This window comes from Archocentrus centrarchus, chromosome 3, assembly GCF_007364275.1.
Source record: "Archocentrus centrarchus isolate MPI-CPG fArcCen1 chromosome 3, fArcCen1, whole genome shotgun sequence".
NCBI classification, from domain to species: domain Eukaryota; kingdom Metazoa; phylum Chordata; class Actinopteri; order Cichliformes; family Cichlidae; genus Archocentrus; species Archocentrus centrarchus.
Genome location: NC_044348.1, coordinates 8,653,607 through 8,675,850, shown reverse-complemented (window position 1 = coordinate 8,675,850; position 22,244 = coordinate 8,653,607). Strand labels below are relative to the sequence as shown.

The following is a 22,244-nucleotide window of genomic DNA, read 5'->3' as shown; positions in this document are numbered from 1 at the left end:
TGTCCTTAAATGACAAACCATGGGTGGCCTCAACGTCCACTTTATCTCTTCCCCTGGAAAGACTTAGCTGTGTGGAGCATACACTGCATAGGAAAACGCCCACACAGGCACATGAGCCAAGTCAACATTAAAGTGTTTTTTTTTGCACTGCTGAATAAATCAAATGAAGCTGGACTGATACTGTGAGAAGCTTTGATGGTTCCAGTCCAGCAGCATCCACATTACAAAAGAGGCATTTAATAATCGTGGTCAGTTTTGGATGTGTGACAAGAGATGATCTGCCTTTAGATGTAATTGTTCTGAGCCTTTTTTCTCTCTCTTTGTTTAAAAAAATAAAATAAAATTGTTGTGCATAAATGTACAGCAGAATAACCTCATAGAAACCGGAATGTAAAGGAGGGGGGGGGGGGTGAACATAAGCAATGAAAGAAAATGTTAGTTGTGAAAATATTAAATCTTCACATCAGCCAGCTCAGCTCAACATTTTGAATGTGTCAGATTCAGAGATCTGCAGATAAAGCGGTCACTTTGTAAATTGCAACTAATGTGAGTGTTCTTGCAATTTTTGGGGAGCCTGCTGATCCTATAGCTTAAAAGTCCAGACGTCACCAGAATTATTCAAAATCATCCCAACGTGGACATGAATTTGTACATCACCTTTCAAGTTAGTACATTTAATAGCATTCCACCCAATAATTCACCACATAATCACGCTGTGTGCATGCGTGCGAGGAACAGCAGTGCTGTTCTTACCTGACAGGGTTATGCTGAGGTCTAAGTCATCGTGAGAACCCCAACTTTTATATTTTGGAGAAAGACAAAACAGACTTTTTTAAGGAGAAAAGTGAATAGTTTTTGATGCTTGTCAGTTGGGCTGATTACTTTCTCTTCTCTTCTCTTCTCTTCTCTTCTCTTCTCTTCTCTTCTCTTCTCTTCTCTTCTCTTCTCTTCTCTTCTCTTCTCTTCAAGAATGACATATTTTGATTGTCCAGATTCAGAGTTGGTGTTTGGGCTTGGATTGTTACTGATGATATCTTAGATATCAGAGGGTTAACTTGCTGATAGCAAGGAAGTGTGATATGTACTCTGTTCAGCAGTTTCCCACATTAACGGTTCTTTGTTAGCACAAACACAATTTGTAATTGTCAAAAGTTTTGCAGTTATTTTTATAAATAAGTACTTGACAAATTGCATTTTTGGAGCCGATAACAGGAAGCATGAATGACGATACGGAGTGTAATAGTTAATCAAATAGAGACCTTTCACTGAAAACCGCAATGATCACTCAGCTGGTGGCTTCAGAGGAAAAGTCAAAGCAAAATCTGTGTAATACATCATGCATCACTGTTTGTTGCAAAATTGTGCCAACCCATTTAGTAAATGTTGAGATGTTTTATCGGCTAACTGAAAACTGACCTGCTGATGGTGCCGAGCGCTGTAGGCAAATCTAGGAGGATTCATTCTCCTTGCACCATGGATATTAAAGCAATCCATCCAGAGGATGTCAATAACTTCATTAAATAGCAAAAATGTGAATTTTCTTTTTTTTTTTTTTTTGTAGTGCTGCTAGAGGAAAATGTAGGGGATCACCCAGAGGATTCCTCTTCAGAGGACCAGCAGCATCTATATAATATTTACTGGTCATTTTCAGTTGCTGTTGACATACTTTTTTGCAGCATCCTCTTTGTTGATGGATAGATAATTAGAATAGTGTAGAAGTGATGCTTAAGTCATCCCTTATTTAAACATGCCCTCAAGGAAATGTTGCCTTTCTGTACATCTACATGTCCCACTTATTCACCATCTGTGTCAGGAATACCAACAGCATGCCACTGCTTGTGCAAGGAATGATGGTGTAGTTGGACCTTGGAGGGACCCTTTGATAACACATTTGATTACATCTTGCTTTTTGTCTCTGGTCTTCCAGGTGTGCCAGTGTGCAGTTTTGGATGGAAGTAGAAGACGGACATCAGGACATGGAATAAAGGGAGTGCAAGGACAACTGAATAAACTTGAATCAGCTCCCTAATAATAATAAAAAATAAAGCAAAATTATTTTCAGAAGTCTGGAAGAGAGGTAGAGAGAAAGAGAGAGAGAAGCTATGGTGGAAGAGGAGTGAAGATGGGCTGTGGTCAGACGCTTACAATGCTTCTCCTGGAGTCTGCAGTTCACTCCGTCAGCTGTTGGTCAAAGCAGGAGCCTCCTCGCTAAAACCCGAGCAGCTCATTTCACCTGCTGGAGGAGCCCTCACTCTCGGTGATGTAATGAATAAGTTTGAAGTCCTTGGCATTGTGGGCGAAGGTGGGTGGATTTACACTGCAGATTTAACTGCATGTTTTAAAACTTGAAGACTTTATGTACTGTTGCTGGTAACACTGGGGGCATAACCAGTGTACATTTTAATGGGATTTGGGAGTCTTACACTGCACAGCTGAAACCTACACATAGCTGTTGACAGATCTTATATATCCTACTTTAGCATTTTTGAGTGCAGGCAGATTTTAAAGTAGAGTGTGAGCCTTGGAGTTTGGTGAAGTCTTTAGTCATTAGGTCATCAAATCTTTTCGCTTACTTTCTGGAGCATTTGTTTATCTTGAAACAGGATTGTGTAACAGGCGGATCGTTTTATACGTTTGCCTGTTTGATAAGCATACCTTATTAGATTTTAGTGTGAAGTCTCCCTGTTTCCGGTTTTAGTTTACTCCTGATACAAACTAAAAACATCCTCTGCACATACCTGTTGTTTGGCTACTTTCCACAGTACTAATTTAATCAGTATAACAGTCAAGGATACTCACCACTCTGCTGCTCAGTTTCTCTTCTCTAACTGTGGCTGTTTTCATTCCTTGATTACTTTGAGTTGCCTCTATTCTGTGTGTTATTTTAAAGCATGGTGAGGTTACCATCAATGCGATCTGACCCTTTTTGGTCTGGTGTAGCATTTGAATATAAAAAATCTGCAATCAAAGGACAAGATTTTTGGACCCTAAAGTCTTGTCTGCATAGTTTTGACCAAACATGTTTCATTGGCTCCCTGTTAAATTCAGAACTGAATTTAAAATCTCTCTCCTCACATACAAAATCTTGAATAATCAGGCCCCGTCATATCTTAAAGACCTCATAGTACTGTATCAGCCTGATCTCGGACTGCAGGCTTACTTGCGGTTCCTGAAGTAGACGCCCTCTTTGCTTTTAAGATTAGGCTTAAAACCTTCCTTTGTGATAAAGCTTATAGATAGGGCTGGATCAGGTGACCTTGAACCCTCCCTTAGTTGTGCTGCAATAGGCCTAGGTAGCTTGGGGGCTGGGCATGTTTCTGCTTCACTCATCTCTTTTCACTCCCCACTACTGCATTAGTAATTATTACACTCTTCCTCCCATAGTGTGTCTTTCGTCCTGTCTCTCAGTGCTCTCTGCTCTTTCCCCTACACCCCCAACCAGTTGTGTTTCTTCCTGTTAAAAGGGAGCTTTTCCTTCCTACTGTCACCAAGTGCTTGCTCATAGGAGGCTGTATGATTGCTGGGGTTTCTAGGCTGTGTGATTGCTGGGGTTGCTAGGCTGTGTGATTGCTGGGGTTTCTAGGCTGTGTGATTGCTGGGGTTTCTTTCTAATATTTTAGGGTCTTTACCTTGAAAAATAAAGTGCGTTGAGGTGACTGTTGTTGTGAATTGGTGTTATATAAATCAAATCAAATTGAATGTAAGAAGGTGTTTTTAGCGTACAGGTAAACAGCTTGGAGAGTTAAAAAAAAAAACTGTTATATGTTTATTCAGTTTCACTTTTTTAAATTTGTCTCCATTTCTAAACATGGGATCCGGCTATTCCGGAAGCCCCAAAGTGTTTTCAGATGATAGCCGATGGGTTCCCATGCTGAATGCCTTTAGGTCAAAGGGTATGATCAACCACTTCCTGGCCAGAAGGAAGTGTTGAGTTTCCGAAATGCTGCTTGGAAAATGCAGCTGAAATTTAATTTGCTTATTGAATGAAAAGACACTTAAAGCAGAAGAGCAGGACCTGATTGGAGTACTGATAAAACTGATATTCTACATATTCTACAATACGCTGAATTTACCATGTCATATATCGATGTAAAGGTAATTCAAACCTTAATTTTTTTTTTTTACTCCAGCCTTAATTTGTTTGTGGTTTGTATAAAATCATTTAGATACGAACACTTGTTTAATAGTTTATATAAAAAAATAATAATCAATGCCTGTTTGACAAAGACCTCTGGTGTGAATTATGACTCTTTTCTGCTAAAGTATGTTTCTGCAGTTTTCTGTTCATATTGATACCTCTTTTTTTTTTTAGCTTTATACCTTTTTAGTCCATATATGAGGGTAATTCATTATTTTCTCAACCAGAAATTTATTCCTGTCAGCATGGCAGGGAAATCTCTAAAATACTTGTTTCAAAAACATGAACATGTGCATCAGTTATGTTTGTGTGCATGTTTGCCTCTATGTGTGTGTTTTGCTGTAAAAGGCTGAGCAGTCTTGCTTAGCAGATTCATTGACTATGAAATATATTCTATGCTTAGAAAATGGAAAAAAAAAATTGGGATAAAATTTGACTTTTAGCTGTGAATGACTCTTAAATGCCCTTTAAACAACAATCCATGAAATTTCTATGTCTTTTAGCCGGATTTCATTTGGCTGGATGGACATGCATTCCTACTTTACTCTAATGTGAGAAGACAGAGGAGCCAAGTGTTTATTCTGCTGTTGCTTATTCTCATAAACTGTGATCTACACCAGCACTCGTTACTACATCTATCAAAAAGTTATATCCACAAGGAACTGCAATTAACAGTTTTCTGATTTTTTTTCATCTTAAAGGCACTATGTGTAAAATGTATTTATACTTTACACAGAGCATCTTTTACATACACAGCGTGATGGTGGCATATATTAACTTTTTGTCACTTTTTTTTACTGTATTCCCATTGTTCTTCAACATAGACACAATATCTGCTGGGTAATTCGGCTGCATTTTAAATTTACACTGTCACTAAAAATGTTTTTTTTGTCAGTTAAATTGTGTTTTGATTTTCTTTTTTTTTCTTTTTTATACAGTTAATGAATCTTGATTCACCTCAGCCAGCAAAGTACTCTAACTACCATAACTAAGCTATCATGGTTCATGGCAAAATTAAGAAAGTGCTATAAGTATTTACTGCAGGAATCCTGAAGCCACTTCATTTTATTTTTCATTTTTTTACAATTTGCAACACATCTCCTCATTTTAATAATCAAGCCAAATGGATTTGTAACTCATGCACAAGCTTGTGAGAGGTCTGTACCATGGAAATCACAAATTTATCAGCAAATTATGAATAATTATGAAATGTTTGCTATGTGCATGTGATTAAATCAAATTTGCATAGCTCTGGAACAGCATAAATGTTATCACAGACTTTTTAAAAACTATTTTTATGAATCCTTGTTTTTCCTGAAAAGATAAATGATGTTGCTGCAGGTTACCACTTTCCTGGATAGACCTATTCACCCCCATGTAGCAAACAGATAAATATATACAGTGAATTTTTACAACTACAGCTGCACAAGTCTTATGATAAGACATGCCATTGCAAAAATAATTATTATTTAAGGTTTTTTAGTTCTTTTGCAAAAAAATGCTGAAAGCAACTCTGAAAGCAAAGTAACAGATGGTGGCTATGCAAAAGGGTATCGCTCTCCATAAGAGCAAAGCCGTAAAAACCTCCAAAACCCTGCACAGAAATCAGGCCATTGCCACAAAAACATTGCCAGATTCTGGCAGAAAGACAAGCATTATCTAACCTATTACGCTGCATATGTGATCTGAACAGCAACAAAAGCAGTTTGGAAATGTGGAAAACAATTAACTTTAGAAAATGCAAGCCTATCTGACATCTTTGCAAGACAGAGCCAGAGATTCGGCTTCTGAAACATCAGCAGTCATCCGAGTTTTGTTAAATGGACACAATCGCCTGTCTTAGCAAAGACAGAAACAGGGACACAGTGTACGTGTGTGTATTACTTGTGAAAGGTATAGCTGTGAGTGTGTGCTGAGTGTGTGGGAGAGTGAGTATGGATGCCTCCGCCTCACCTATTAACTGTTGTTTCTCTGGTGGTTCTCACCTACTGTACTTCTTTTTCATGAACCTGTCTGTTTAAGGTTTGGAGGTCGAAACATAATTAAGATGCTAAAACTTAACAACACATCCCAGCCTCACTTCCTTATTGATCTTTTGTATCTTTCTGTCTATTTCTCGTTGTCCAGGAGCATATGGAGTGGTGCTTAAGTGCAGGCATAAGGTAAGATAGCATTTCTGATTACTCGGAAAGTCTTATAGTCTTTTGCAGAACGGTATGCTTGGTTTGCTTTATTGTGATGTGAAGTGTTTGTATGGTGGTACATGTTCACTTAAAAGAATCAGACAATGGCAAAGATTCAAAGAAATATAAGTGGTATTTTTTTTCTTATATGGTTTAAGTACTGCATATCTCAGAAAACTACAATGCCAACAGTGACCTATTTTGTCCCTAATGTTAGCTACCATATATTAGCCTGATGTACCGTATTTTTCGGACTATACGTCGCTCCGGAGTATAGGTCGCACCAGCCAAAAAATGCATAATAAAGAAGAAAAAAACATATATAGGTCGCACTGGACTATAAGTCGCACTTTTTGGGGGGGGGGGGGGGGGGGGGGGTTAGGGTTAGGGGGGGGGGGGGGGGGGGGGGTTGATAGAATCCGAGACTCAGAGCACAAATTCCATCTTGAACGGCAATTTAAAATAATAATGGATTAAAGAACAGGACGAACACGGTTACACCTACGTTATGCTAACGTAGCACATTCAGCTACATGATGCACAACGAACACGTGTTCGGTATTGTAACGTTGTAAACACACTTCCAAAGTCGGCGATATTCACAACAAAGGTCGTCTTTATTAACAGAAAAACGGCTGCTGTAGGCCACAGCCACGCCAACCACAACTACAACAGCGGAACAGCAACACACACACACAGGCAAGCTCTCGGTCTTTTTCTCTCTCTCCATGCTGCCTTCACGAACCTCCCGAACAGTCCGAAATCCCACAACATCAACACGCTCTCTAACTAAGAGAATCGCTACAGTATGTTAACGTAACATTAAGTTATTCAGATAACCATAGCATAAAGAACATACTAACAAGTTAACCAAACCATCAATCCATTGAATTCTTCATCCTCGGTGTCACTTCTAAACAATTCCGTACACTCCGTAGACGAAGCGCCGCTTCCTCTTCTGTGTCGCGTTAGTCAGACTTGTCGTCAGCTGCAGTTCCAATTATTCCAGCCTTTCTGAATCCCAACAGGATGGTTTGTCACTGAAGCCCATGTTTTCTTGATCCATCCAATGACTTCCAGGAAAGTTGGGTGGCGCATTCTCCCAGTTGCCGTTAAGCTGTGCTCTCCATCCATCATCCACTGCGCCCACAGGTTACGCAAGACTGCCTTAAAGCTGCAGTTCACGGAGATGTCAAGTGGCTGGAGTATTTTGGTTCATGTGTTATAAATGTCACATATACGTCGCTCCGGAGTATAGGTCGCACCCCCAGCCAAACTATGAAAAAAAGTGCGACTTATACTCCGGAAAATACGGTAAAAGCATGCAATAATGGTGTTTTTATCATGTTTAATATAATTACATTTTCAGTACAAAAACAGTTTTCTGGCAGTAACTAAGCAAGAGTAACAGGCATTTCATACAGGACACAATAACTCTGCTGCCTACCTAAACCAAATATTTCCAGTGGCTTCTGCTATGCATCAAAGGTTTATTGCTGCACTGTGCACAGCTAGAAATTAATGTTCAACCAATAATTAAAGTCCTAGTTATTTAAACGTTGACCACGGTATGCTCTGACAAATGCCCGTGTGGCCTGGAGAAATGAGGCCTCTAGCAGACACAGAGGGGAAAATGGATGATGAGCTGATCTTGTCTCCCTGAATTCCCGTACAAGTTTGCCTTTGTATCGAGACCTCTGGAGGAAACCCTTTGCTTGGGAAACAGGCTTCCATCCAAGTCAATATACTATTTGAACAAAAGTGCTGTGCCACCTACACGTTACACCTGCAGTAGCTGCTTGGCCTTGGAAACCCATGCCACGAAGCTCCCAGCTTACAGTTTTTGTGCTTCAGCACTTGGTGACCCCGCTCTGTAACTTTATGGGGTCTAAAATTTTGTGGCTGAGTTGCTGTGGTTCCTTAACATTTCTACTTTACTTACAGTTGATCATTGTCTAGAAGGGTTTTAACAACCAGGTTCTGCAGCTTACTCTAGGCAGACAAGCTGTATAAGCACAGCTTAGACTTACAGGTGTAATTAACTTCATAAAGAAAAGATGTACTGTTTCATACAGAATATTATTGATGCATCGCCTTAGTTGTGAACATTCTGATCCCTATAATAATGCACAAAACTGACACACCCACAGTTGCTCCATTTGTTTTGCAGACAGTGTGCATGGTCACAAAAATTTTGAGCTACAGACCACTGTGCTCATTGGCAGATGGCATAATTTACCTCACATGCACCAACATTTGCAGCCTCACCAAAAGCACATCTCAGAGCTGTGAGGCTAACCTTTATTTATGCTAACATAGTTATGCGTACAATGCCAAGCAAGTGTAATTTTCCCCATGTTCACCATCTAGTTTATCATGCTAGTCATCATCAAAGTGATTTATTTACCAGATGATGGGAAAGGTGAGTAGACAGGGAATCCCTTCAGAGTGAAAGAATGATTTCAACTTCCTTAAAGGGCGATTAGAAACTTTAATGTCACCACTTGCACATGTGCACACTCATATGAATCACTCACTTGGTGCTTACTCACTGTGTAACACTGTAAGCATGAATCTGAACGTTCTCTGACAAATGTCGTTGGATCACGCTGAATTCTAGTGGTGGCTCTTTAAGTATTTAAATGGATGTCATTAATATACTCTACATGCATGAATGAAAGGCCTGCAGGTGTGACTCGTCCAGCCACGTCTTACTTTGTGTAATTGTCTCTAGCTTAACTTTAGCTGTTATATGGTCCTGTTACTTGTTTCTCTGCAGTCTGTTTGTGAGGCAAATGAATGTTCTCAACATGTGACAACATTGCAAATTAAAGTTACTAAATGATATATATATATTTTTTTTTTATCTTTTTGACTTGCAATGCTCAAGCAAAGCTCAAAGGTTTCACACTGTTGAAATTTTTGACTTCAGTCCAAATTTAATGAAACAAAAATTCCTCTATGAAACACCAGTGACACGGCAACCAAAGACTGCCTGCAGTAGAATTACAGATGTTCACAGTGTGACTTCTAATAAGACTCCTATATGCACACCAGCTGGTCAAAATGAAATGAGGTAGAATACAAGGAGCCAGTTTTGTAATATTTGAATAAATGTTAGGAATAAAACATATTTCTTCCTTGCCAGGTCAAAACTTTCCTTTCTCATAATCCCATCGTGTGTTTAGAGCTCAGCTGTTTGGACTCTATGGACTGAACTGATGAGTTGTGCAGTTGCATCATAATGCAATGCTTTTATTTTTCATTTTTTTATTATCATTATTATTAGTAGTAGTAGTAATAGTAGTAGTAGTAGTAATAATACTGAAATTCACCACCCATTCATTGGAATAGATGACACGCCTCACAAGGATATTGCATTCTATAGATTTAATTGGACTCAGCCCACACAGTGTGACGTTAGGTAAACATGCATGATGATTATTGCTACACAGTCCAAAGCTCTCTACATAACAAGTAGTCAGCTAGCAGGCTCAGTCAGTTTGCTCTAGTGGCCATATTAAACGAGGGCAGTCGGTCACCTTTATCGACATTTTAATGTGTCAGATTCAAAAGGCCTCCACGCATTTCTGTGGTTTGGCATCGCGGGTGTTCTTTCAGCACAGTTCTTTTTGTTTTCCGTTAGCACAGAGAACAAGCAGAGTTTAAAGTACAAATCAATGTACAGTTATGGGAAGACATTTACAGCCACTCATCATGGGCATGAATGTCATGGAAATTTTGGGCTTTTGATTTTTTTTCCAGGGTGGAATGATTGTATGGCATGCATCGTTAATGACCTTAAAAAAAGCAAGTTTTTCTTTTTTTTTTTCTCTCTAATCCACACAAGGACAACAGTATACATACAGGCTCAAACATATACATACACTCACTTAAATCTTCAATAAGTGGTGCTGAATGTTCTATACTGTCTTTTTACTTGACAAGACCAAGGCCTATTAACTTCTCATTAGTGATCATGATTGACTACTACTGGTAGTTTCTCTTTGCCAGCATAAAAAGGGTTTATTTGACAGCACTTATTAGACAGACCAGTACTCAGAACAATGGGAAATCCCAAGGAACTCAGTGAAGATCTAAGAAAGAGAGCTGTAGATTTATTCAAATTGGGAAGGTCTGTTGGAGTCATTTCTAAACAGCTGCAGATTCCAAGACCATCAGTTCAAACAACTGTACATAACCTTAAGAACACTTTACCAACTGTTATGGCTGTTTTGCTGCCAGTGCTGGTCCATTGTTCAAAGTGGATTGAATAATAAAGAAGGAGGTCTACCTACAAATTCTTCAGCTTCCCAGACAAAACTGGGAATTCCAACATGACAATGATGCTAAACACACATCAAAACTGGTTCTGAATGGATAAAGCAGGTTAACATTAAGCTTCTAAAATGCTCCAACCTCAAGCCTGGTCTGTGTCAGGAAACCAACTAGTTAAAATGAACTCTACCAATTCTGTCAAGAGGAGTGGTCAGATATCCAGCTGGAATTATGCCAGAAGATTGTTGATGGCTACCAAAAGTGTCTGGTAGAGGTGCAACTTGCTAAGGGACATTTAACCAAATATTAGTGGGGTTGTATGTATATATTTAAGCCTGTATGTATACTTTTGACCCTGTGTGGATTGGCAAAACTCCAAAATAAATTCAAACTCACAAACCAAATTCTTGTTTTTTAAAGTCATTAAAAATATATGCTGTATAATCATTCCACCCTGGAAAAAGAACAGTTCCAAGAAATCATTAAGAGCCCAAAATTACAGTAACATTCATGCCCATGATGAGTAAACCTTTGTCTACAATTGTAGTTTAAATAAAGCAGTAGCATAAAATAAAATAATTCAAATGAAGTACAACTCAAAAACCTTGCAATACTTGAGCAAATGTTGTTACTGTTAATTCCAACAGTGACTATAATTTGTTATGAATGATAATTGTGTTTCATAGTACTTAATTCACTACCACTAGTTATTCATTTATAATAATTTATAAATAACTAATGTCTTGAAGTGCTTCTCGAGAAAGTGGGAAGAAAAAACCTTCTAGATGGTTTCAAAGAAATGTCTTTTATGTGCCAAAGACTGATGAGATTGATGTTTAGAAAACGTGACTTTCACTCAGGAGACTTCTAATTAATGTGATTATTTTTCCAGCACTTTTATTTATTAGACCCTAAGATTCACAATGCAGTCTTTTCCAATACATCTCACCCGTTTCATGTGGTGGAGGATAATGACCAGACAGCCCATTGGGAAGTGTTGCACATAGGGGTTCGGATTGATAGCCTAAGGTTTTCCATTCATCCTTTCAGATTTTTTTGTATTGTATCTATTTATTGATCTAGCGTTATTCAGGGCTTTCCCAGGTTTTTGAATCAGTCTTATGCAAGTTGACTGCCAGCATGCCGTATGGAGCACTGATGTTTTAGAAAGCAGAAATAAAATAGTTGGAAAGTTACAAATAATACAGCTGATCACGCACATTAGTGGATAAACATGGAAGCAATCTTGGAATATAAAACATCTGTGAATGTAAAACATCTGTTATGAATGAAACACACACACACACACACACACACACACACACACACACACACGCACATACCGGTATTCTGCCTCGGTCAAAGAGGAATGGGGTTAATGGTGGATTACTGCAAATATTTTGAGCACCTGTATTTAGGCCTTCATTAATAAATAGACATTAACAAAGAGTTTAATCACAATGAGAGCAAAAATGGGGCCCTTTTTGATTCTAAGTATTGATGCAGTTTACATATAAAATAGATTAACCCACGTTGTGCCTGATGAAAGTAAGTAAATTTTCTGGGCTTTCTTTAATATAAACATTAAAGAAGCTACAATGTACATTGTCTTTAAATATATTTACTCTTTAACATGTGGAAACATTGAAATTGCCATCTGTTCAGTGACATCTGGAAGTTATTTGACCTCCTTTTGTGTTTGGGTTCTATATTTTTATAATTAGTGTTTTTTTTTTATATATATACTGTTTGAGCAATATGTTGCTCTCCAGTGCACACAATAGAGTCTTATGGCTATTTTGTGATTTCATTTATAGCTAGAAAATTGAATGTTTGACAATTGAATTGCTAACAGCAGAGATTTTAGGGAGTCCTTTGGATGCTTAGTGTTTTCCCTGAAGTCCATTTTCCAGCATGCCACACAGTTTGAGCATGTTTCCTTCAATATAGGTCCTATCATTCTGAAGTCATTTATATTCTGTGCTTCATAAAATTGAAAAAGAAAAAAGTCATAAATTAAATACAACGAGTGACATTTTAAATATACATACATGTGCATTCTGAGACATGAACAAAATGACATTAAGAACACAGTGGTTAGGCAGGAAGTTGAAATTCAAAGAGAAACAGATAAAAGAGAAGCTGGATACCAGATGTATCAAAATGCAGGACACGACCGAATGTGAATTTGGACAATGCCTCATCTTTCAAACATATTGGCCTGTTGTGGGGGGAAGGCTTACGTTTTTATGCCCTCTGTAAGGTCTTTGTGTTCTAAAGATAAGTGCTGCATTTGTGAGAGAAACCTTTGCCTATCAGTAAACTTCATTTGTGTCATTTTTGTGAATTTTAATGGCACAGAGGAGCGTCAGGGGTGCATTCTTCTGGTTTCTGGCTACATTCCAGAGTACTAATACGTCTAAACATAAAGAAATGCTGCAGCAAAGTCAGTAGATTGCACCCAGTCGTTTTTTTTTTCCTAAAATGGTAATTAAAATATGTCTTTTAGTAAATTGCTTTCCACTGGTTATTGATACTGTGTGTATTATTATATGTATTTTACTGAAACACAGAGTGAGCAACCAGGAAAGACACCTGAGAGACAGAGCAGGAGAACAGACACCATTAGATGGTAACCTTTACTCTCTAAGCTTTATCATACTATATTGATTACTAGGCCACAATTAAAAGGCTTCTCAATCATTAAATTTTAATGAAATATATGCATAAAAATCCATCCAGAGCACTCTAGTGACTATAAAGACTTTTAAATTTCAAGCCTTATATAATGCATTTTTTGGTCAAAGTGGTATAAAACATGTGATCTTAACAAAAAAAGGCATAGAGTTTATATAAAGAGGCTTTTAGGCTTTGCAGATTGTAAATGAAACCCAGACTTCTGGATGTATTGTTAGGTAGCTAGAAGGCTAACTTTATGCCTTAAAGGAAAACAGGTTTTCAGTCTGTCATCTAGCGATTGCTAAACACACCCTGGAGCTCCCAACTTAACATGCAGAGGTGAAAATACCACCAAACTTAGCTAATGCTTTACTTATACCATCAGCACATTCATTCAGCTGTTAAGTCTCATTGCTTTCATGGACTCCTCATTGGCAGCCTTTCTAAACAGCAAAGCTCTCATAAAACCACAATGCACTACCTGCCCACAGTCAGTCTTTACATTATTATTAATGTAATATTACATTATTATGTCCATGGTTTCAAAACATGACCTGTCTTAATTCCATGAATTGACTGTGTTTGTGCGTGCACTTCACAAAACCCCCTGTGGCACAACATCAGTGATTTTTCCATGTTTGCATAGCACAAATAGAACAGCTAATAACACAGCATATCTTTAGAATTCATAATTTTTTTTGCGTCACAGACTTTTTTGAGTTCATTGGACCATGGATTTGTTCTTTTCAGCAAATCTCCAAATCTCTCCATAAAAAAATTAAATACCAGCTGTCAAAGTGTGGGTATGCTGAACTGGGTATTGCTTCTGTTTCTCTGGGTTACTAAGAAGTGACATGCGACATATTTATAATAGTGTAGAGCTATAACGGTGTAGGGATTCATTTTCAGACACACTTAGAGCCAAAGATTCAGACCATTGCAATAAAAGCTTTTTTAGCTTTGGTGCAAGAGAGCAGATATTTTTACTTTTCTCAGCTGGAAGCAGGGCAAAAGAGAAAAGGGTAGCTGAGGGAGAGAGCTACAGAAGCAATGTTTGTGTGTGTGTGTGTGTGTGTGTGTGTGTGTGTGTGTGTGTGTGTGTGTGTGTGTGTGTGTGTATGTGATGGAGAGAAGGAAGGAGGTGCAGAGGAATGTATGGAATAGGGAGAAGAGGCTGATGGTAAATGGGTCACCCTGTTAGGAGTCTACAGCAGACCTGTGTATAATCAAGGCTGGAGTCTGTGTGCACTGGGCTAAAACCTTACCTGGTGACACAGTAACTGTACAAGAAAGAAGTTAAATGCATTTTAAATGCATGTTCCTGTGTAAATTATATATGCTTCACCTCACAGTATGCGTCTGATGGAACATTTAATTAGTGTAGTGAATGTGTGCCAGTGTTTGTGCAATGTTCTGCCACTTTATGCAAGTGTTTTTATTAGCGTATGTGGGTGTGTGCATAGAAGCTTGTGTTATCTTGAATTTGTGTTTTTGGAGTGACAATAGCACAACCTACACAGCCAGTGTTTCCTGGTGCCTATACAGTATCTCAGCACAGTGCTGGAGGGCTGAGAGGACCTGTTAATTAATAACTGGTAGGCGATCAGTGGAAAATTCATCAGTGACTCTTTGATAATTGATTATTTGTTTAAGTGGTTTGTCACATTAAAGCACCAAACATTTACTGGTTACAGATTCCCACATGGAGTTTGATTTTCTCAGTTTAAAAAAATCTTTGTGTTTTTTTCACTTTTCAATGCAATTTGAAAATAGAAGAAGAAGAACTAGAAAATTTCTAAAGAAATTTTGAATATGTAAAATGCACTTGCTGCCCGTTGCGATGTCAGCATAAATATGAGCTAACCAAATAAAAGCTTTGGGGAAGCTGTAAGAAATTTAGTAAAATCAAACAAATAAATAAAAACCTAGATAAAGAAACTGGTGTAGAATTGTCATTTTAATATGAAAGGAATTTCACAGGTATCCTGTTCATACAATAATAGTCATAAATTGAGCCAATGATGCACCCTGGAGATAGTGAATTATACATAAAAACCTCTTTTCATAAACCCTGAAAAGCAGCTTTAATATTTGCAAGCTTTTATTTTGACAACCTAGTACTATTTGGCTAATCTTTCTCACAAAGTGAAACTAAGTGTAGCTGTTGTTCAGCAGTCACCAAGTATCTAAGTGTGAAAGTGACAGCTAGAAACATGTTAACATTCTGATTATTGAGTGGGCTTTATTTTGGAAGGCCAAAACATTTAAACACATTCACACTGAGAGTCATAAAAGGGCACTAGGACACCAGGGCAGCCACACAACAGTTCATTATATAAAGAAGCACCATTTATAGCCCACAATAAGTGGCTTTAATATTTGCAAGCTTTTATTATGAAGGACACGGTTTGCTTAGAGTCTGATTTTGAAGGTGAAACAAAGCATAGACAGTCTAGATCACCTTCCCACTCTTTGCCGTCCTTTTGGCAACACTTATCCTGTCCAAATGATATCCTGATGTCCTCGCTGTAGATCCTAATGAGATGTATCAGTGAGTCAGTGTCTCACTTGCTCCTGGCATACAGCTTGATGCCATCCATGTGCAGGAGGTGGCAGATGGTCATTCCACTCCTGAATGTGTATCTGTAACCACTTGCTGCGATGAGCTGGCTGAGGGGGTTGAGGCCTATGCAGCAAAGCAGCAGGGACAGTGTATCACCTTGGTATATGCTGCACCTGATGGTGACTTGTGTGACTGGCATGGAGTTATTGTCTTCCACAGCTGCATTCAGTTTTTGATGAAGGTTATCAGTGCACTGTTAATCTTGTATACAGCCAAGCACTACATATTAGGGTCACTGAGTTGCAGGCTTTCTTGTGGGCAGTCCAGGCAGTGCTTAGGCTGGCCTGCCTGGTCTTATAGTATTTGCCTCTGTGGCTGGATGTGTCTTTGGAAAATGGGCTACTTGTTCTCTTGACCTCTACTTACCTTCAGTCTAGTAGTCAGTGGTGTAAGCCTTTGTTTAGTTATGGATATCTTGTACATCTTATCCTCAATTTTAGCTTCCAACATTCTTCTCCATGGGAGGTTTCCAGTGGCACTGTGGCAGTGACTTCTCTTCACTGACTGCCTGTTAAATCCAGAATTGAATTTAAAATCCTTCTCCTCACATACAAGGTCTTGAATAATCAGGCCCAATCTTATGTTAAAGACCTCATATCACCCCAATAGAGCACTTTGCTCTCAGACTGCTGGCTTACTTGTGGTTCCTAGGATACTTAAGAGTAGATGGGGAGGCAGAGCCTTCAGCTTTCAGGCCCCTCTTCTGTGGAACCAGCTCCCAATTTGGATTCAGGAGACAGACACCCTCTCTATTTTTAAGATTAGGCTTAAAACCTTCCTTTTTGATCAAGTTTATAGTTAGTTATGTTTAAGCTTTGCAGTTTTGTGACTTATTCACATCAGCCAAAATAAGTAAATAAATAAAAAATAGCATTGCTGAGGCTATTTTTGGGTATGCTGACCTAACCGTGGTTCCAAAGGTAAATCGGTGGCGGTCAGAGAGACCACGCACGAGCAAAAGTATCATCAGAGCTTTAGATATTGCTGCTTACAGAGCTTGAAATGACCCATACGCTGCATAGCTGCTGGTGTGTGTGTTTTTGTCTGTCTGGTAAACACTGTAAAGCTCCCAGTTTGCGCTTCACATTTTTTTTCCCCTTGGCTAAAATCTCTGACTTTACTCTCAGGATTAAGTGCTGTCAGAGCTCTAAATCCTTGTTGTTTTATTTCATTTGTCTCTCATGTGAAAATCTCTAAACAGACAACTTTGTATTTAAAAACACAGACGCAGTCAAACAATTTGTTTGTGTGAGCAGAAGCACTGCAAATGACGTGTAGCTCATCATCGCGCTGCTCTTTCCAACACTGAGACTGATTCTGTTGCCTATCCCACTGAAAACAAAAGGACAATAGAGGAACATAAGAGCAGCCAAGGACACTGAAAAGTATGTTGTAATTCCCACTGGTCTGCTATCTTCACCCAACAGAGCCTCAGAGTATAACATTAACACAATAGGCAAACAATATCGTGATAGCAAAGACATGTCCTTCTTTGTTTGTTTTATGTTGTGACACGCGTGTAACAGTTGCTGTCTATAATTTTATATGATATAGCACATGTTGAGAGACATCACTGGTATCTTACCTTTAACATGCATGCAGTTAAAAGGACTGTGGTTTAGAAACATGGAGATTCCACTTAGTCCTAAAATTACTGCTTTTTTTTAGTGAAGTAAGTCTGATATTGGGTGGTTAAGGATGTAGGCAGGTTTTCTACTAATTGGAAGGCTGGTGGTTCAATTCCTTGGACAAGATGCTTATTATTTTTTTTTTTTAGCCTGTCATGTCTGGCAGTTTTCACAGTCAGTAATGATCCGAATGCATTGTTGTACCAAACATACTTGCTTTTACAAGAAGAGCTCTATAGGTTCTCTATAGAGTACTCTTGTTAATGTTTGTCTTTTTCTTTAATTTATTCATTCATTTTGATTATTGTTCACAGAATATGACGGACAGGTCTGACAGGCAGGAAGGCAAGAGTAAGAGAAGAAGAGAGAGGGGAGAAAACAGAAGAAATAAGGGGACAGAGCTAGATACACACACATGAACACACTGACATATATACATACACACACATACACACAATTTTGCTGTGTTATGTTGTAATGTATGCCTGTGCGTGACTCTGTCTTGAAACATACTCAATAATAAGGGTGATAAGCCGCAGCAACACCCCCTGGGATCTAGAGGTAAATAGGGAAAGACCCAGGAAACCCGGGCCATCCACAGCCCACCAGGAGCTCAGAAGACCTGCGGCCACACATCCCGATGATAACCGCACACACACACACCCCAGAGGAGGAAGGAGCTCCCATGGCCAAAGAGCAAGAGCCTCAGCGAGCCAGAGACGATGAGCATATATAGAAAATAAAAGAGAATGTATAAAAATATATAACACACCTCAGAGCCCCACTGCACTCAAGGCCAGCACCCCCCCCCCCCCACCCCCCACCCACACCGCAGACAAACATGATGCAAATGGAACCACACACACACAACACACACACACACACACACAAACACACACACATAAAAGACAACAAACATCACACACACATGCGCTGGTCCCCCGCGGGAAACGGCCACTCCCTCATCTGAGCACCCCCCCACACACACACACACACAATCTGCGGGCACCCTAGACAACCAGGGCCAACCCATCCCGCATGATGGTGCGCCCAAGGGGGCTCAGACCCCCCCCAGCACACCCCACCAGGAAATAGGCAATCCCATGCACCAGGGCACCAGGGTGCCAGATCCCACACCCTGACCCCCACAGAGGGGGCCAGCCACCTGGCCAGGGGTCAGCACCCACCACCACAGGCACCCCAGCCCCCACACCCCCAAACAATAAGAGCATCTACCCAAGCCCCCATCGCTAACAACCAGGGCCTGCACACAGACATCACAAAATGGCAGCTGCAGTCCCCAGTCCAAGAACCATTAGACACCCAAGACACCCAGACACACAGACACTTGGGCAAGATACTGAAACCCAAGTTGCTCCTGATGTGTTCATCAGAGTGTGAATGTTAGATAGAAAGTACTTAGATGTTGAAAAAGTTCTTGTATGAATGTGTGTGAATGAAACATGTTGTATACAGTGAGTAGCAGGGTTATAATAGTTTTGGATTTTACATTATAGTTTAGTTTTAGTTAGTTTTTACTTTTTTCTCTCTAATTCAGTTAGTTTTAATTAGTTTTCAGAGTGGTTTTGCTCGTTTTTATTAGTTTTTATTTTTGGTTTCATGCTTAGTTTTAGTTAGTTTCAGTTAGTTTCAGTATTAGTTTTAGTATTTTCATACCTGATCAGGTGCAAGATTCAAGGCGCAAAAGTGACTATTGTGTAATGAAAACTTGACAAAAGATACAGTTTAAAGAAATATAGTCAACAACCAACTGTTCACAAGACATGCTAAATTTGTGTAATATTAAGGACACACATGAACATCAACAGGGAGAAACAAAGAAAAACATGAACTCCCAAACTCAATAAATTCTACAATAAACTCCACAATAAACTTCAGCATCAGTGCAGCAGATTAATAACGCCTACATGTGGTGTTAAACAAAAACAAACTCTTTGAAGGAGTCAAAGCTCAAATCCAGCTGCATCCTGATGTTCTCACCACCTGAAGCTGCTTCTGTTTTGGAGCTAGCTTGGTTAGATGCTCGCTAATTAAACATGCAGGGTCTTTGCGGCCTCTGTACACAACCTACGGAAGTTGTCGACCTCATGTCCGCATTTATGCTTGTGTAGCTGGATTGTGTATGTTAATTACCTTGTGGTCGTGTGCAGGTGTTTGTACTCAAAGAACCTCCATACGGGACTCTGCCGCTTTCTCGGCAGACCGCAGCAATTACTTTGCGGACCAGCGCGGTGAGCGCACGCACATGCGCACTCACACACACAGTTGTCCTGTGGCGCTCCCAGCTTAAACTCCGAGAGCGGAAACAATGATTTCATATCAATCCACAAGGCTTAAAATGAAAGTCAGTTTATCGATAATTTCAGTTAGTTTTAGTTAGTTTTGTAAACTCACAATTCAGTTTTAATTAGTTATCGTTTTTTCCTTTTAATTATAGTTTTTATTTATTTCAGTTAACGACAATGTTTTTTCAATTTCAGTTTTCGTTATTTCGTTCGTTTTCGTTAACTATAATAACCCTGGTGAGTAGAAAGGCACTATATAAGAACCAGTCCATTAACCATATTAAATTTTCAGTGAAAAAGGTCATGGTGCCACAGTACAGGCCTGCAATAATATTGTATGAAGGGAAATTTCACCTACCATTAAAAGGGACGGTTACACACCTTTTACCTCTGAAAAATCCTAACATGATGCATTTTCCATCCACAACTGTCCCTCAGTCCATATAACATGGACTGAAAAAAAGGAATCCATATGCTATAGATTGCGGGTCTATCTGGGTTACTGAGGGTCCATCCGTTTGCACTGTTTGCTAAAGGGGCTGCTATTTAATGTGCTGTTGCTGGACCATAGCAGTCGAGCAGCAGCACAAATCTCTGTGATTGTGTTGTAAAATTCAGCAAGGTCAATCACGAAACCTGCAAGAAGCCAAAGGAGGCCTAAGAGCATTTTAGCTACACCAAAGAAGTGCTGTTTTTTATGCCTCTGTGCATGTGTGCATGTGCCTGTGTGTGTGCGAACGTGTGATAGTGCATGCGGGCGCGCGTGTGTGCATGCATGTATGTGCACATGAGAGCCCTGTGGTAAAATAATTGAAATGAGAGCAACAGCGTCGCTCTTGTGTTGGCACTGCCACAACAACTTTTCCTTCTTAATGTTAAGAGTGGGCAGGAATGGAATTTTAATGTCCTCTGTGTTTCTTTTTACCTTTTTTGTTCTGCAGATGCCTTCTATTTCTTACTTCTACTTTGATCTCAATGGTCTGTGTATACATCTAATTGTTGAGCCCTTCGTTTGGCCCAGTAAGAGCTTTTATTTTACGTTGATCCTCATGTCTTCACAGGAAACCAATGAGCTGGTGGCAATTAAGAAGTTCAAAGACAGTGAAGGTGAGTAGAGGTGGCAGGAAGTAAGGGTAAGAGAAGAGGAAGAGGAAAGGAAGAGCTGTTGCATAATTGCTGCCTCTTTAATTTCCACTCAGAAAATGAGGAGGTCAAGGAGACCACTCTTCGGGAGCTGAAGATGCTTCGGACACTGAAGCAGGACAACATCGTGGAACTGAAGGAGGCTTTTCGCAGGCGGGGGAAGCTCTACCTCGTCTTTGAATATGTTGAGAGGGTCAGTTCAGTGATGATTATTTTTTGACTTTGCCTGCATGCTATGCACACATTCCTCTTCTCTGCTTGGCTGTATCTAGATTCCTAGCCTACTTCTAAGTTTCAGGATGTTGAGACTGCTCACTTAAGCATTAAAAAGTGTCACCATGGCAACATATGAACTATGCTGTTGGTGAGTAATGGTATTCCCCACTGTGTTGCCAGGGTACTCGGCCAAGTGTTTATTTTATGACAGGTTTTATTTTCATACTGTACTCTAGTCATTTAGCATGGTGTCCCCTCTCACCCCCTGTCAGGGTTAAAAGAAAAAACGAAATTAAAGGTTAACACCATTCATATTTTTAGAGCACACTTTCACCAGGCTGCAGCTGAACAGCAGTGCTCTTTCTAAAGGGGAATTTCTTGTGGTTGGCAGAATATGCTGGAGCTATTAGAGGAAATGCCCAATGGTGCACCACCTGATAAAGTCCGCAGCTACATTTATCAGCTCATCAAAGCCATCAACTGGTGTCACAAGAATGAGATTGTGCATAGAGGTGAGGAAATGATCTTTATGTCTGCATTTCAGTGTCACATGGTCTGATGTCACATCTGAAAATCACACTTTGTACCTTTCTTCTGGTGCACACATAAGTTACATTGCTGAGTCTTTTCTCACATCAAGTATAATTTTCTAAGAAAAAACATGTCACAGGAGGAAACTGAAGCTGAAGTAGACCTTTAACTCTCTGCAAAAGATGTAGATTGTAATGTTGTATTCATATTATGTAATCATATGGTGGAGCAATGTCTGAAGCATGTTGTTAATGAATTTTTTTTTTTTTTTTTTTGCATTTTTCGTCCAGATATTAAGCCAGAGAACCTCCTTATCAGCTCTGAGGATGTTCTCAAACTTTGTGACTTTGGTGAGTCTTCTTCTGTCCTTTACAGCAGCTGTATGGTCTGTATTGTTCAGATTTAGAGTCCGTGCGCAATGCAGGAAAAACCTCCAGACTATGCACATTTCACTGCTCAAGTAATAATAATGACTGCTTTTAAAATCAAGCAAATTCTTTAACACAGTGAATCACTTTC

The 22,244-nt window shown here is 39.4% G+C and overlaps 1 protein-coding gene across 1 annotated transcript in view; it reads left to right on the top strand.

Annotated features, from left to right (window-relative positions):
- The first annotated feature begins 2,228 nt into the window (after positions 1 to 2,228).
- The window catches only part of LOC115778393 (cyclin-dependent kinase-like 5), a 50,044-nt gene continuing 30,028 nt past the window's right edge, over positions 2,229 to 22,244 (top strand). Inside the window, exons 1-6 of the mRNA XM_030726495.1 lie at positions 2,229 to 2,302; positions 6,266 to 6,300; positions 20,897 to 20,942; positions 21,035 to 21,171; positions 21,586 to 21,706; positions 22,016 to 22,075. Of these exons, the coding sequence (XP_030582355.1) occupies positions 2,266 to 2,302; positions 6,266 to 6,300; positions 20,897 to 20,942; positions 21,035 to 21,171; positions 21,586 to 21,706; positions 22,016 to 22,075 (436 nt within the window). The 5' untranslated portion in view covers positions 2,229 to 2,265. The remainder of the gene's footprint in view (positions 2,303 to 6,265; positions 6,301 to 20,896; positions 20,943 to 21,034; positions 21,172 to 21,585; positions 21,707 to 22,015; positions 22,076 to 22,244) is intronic.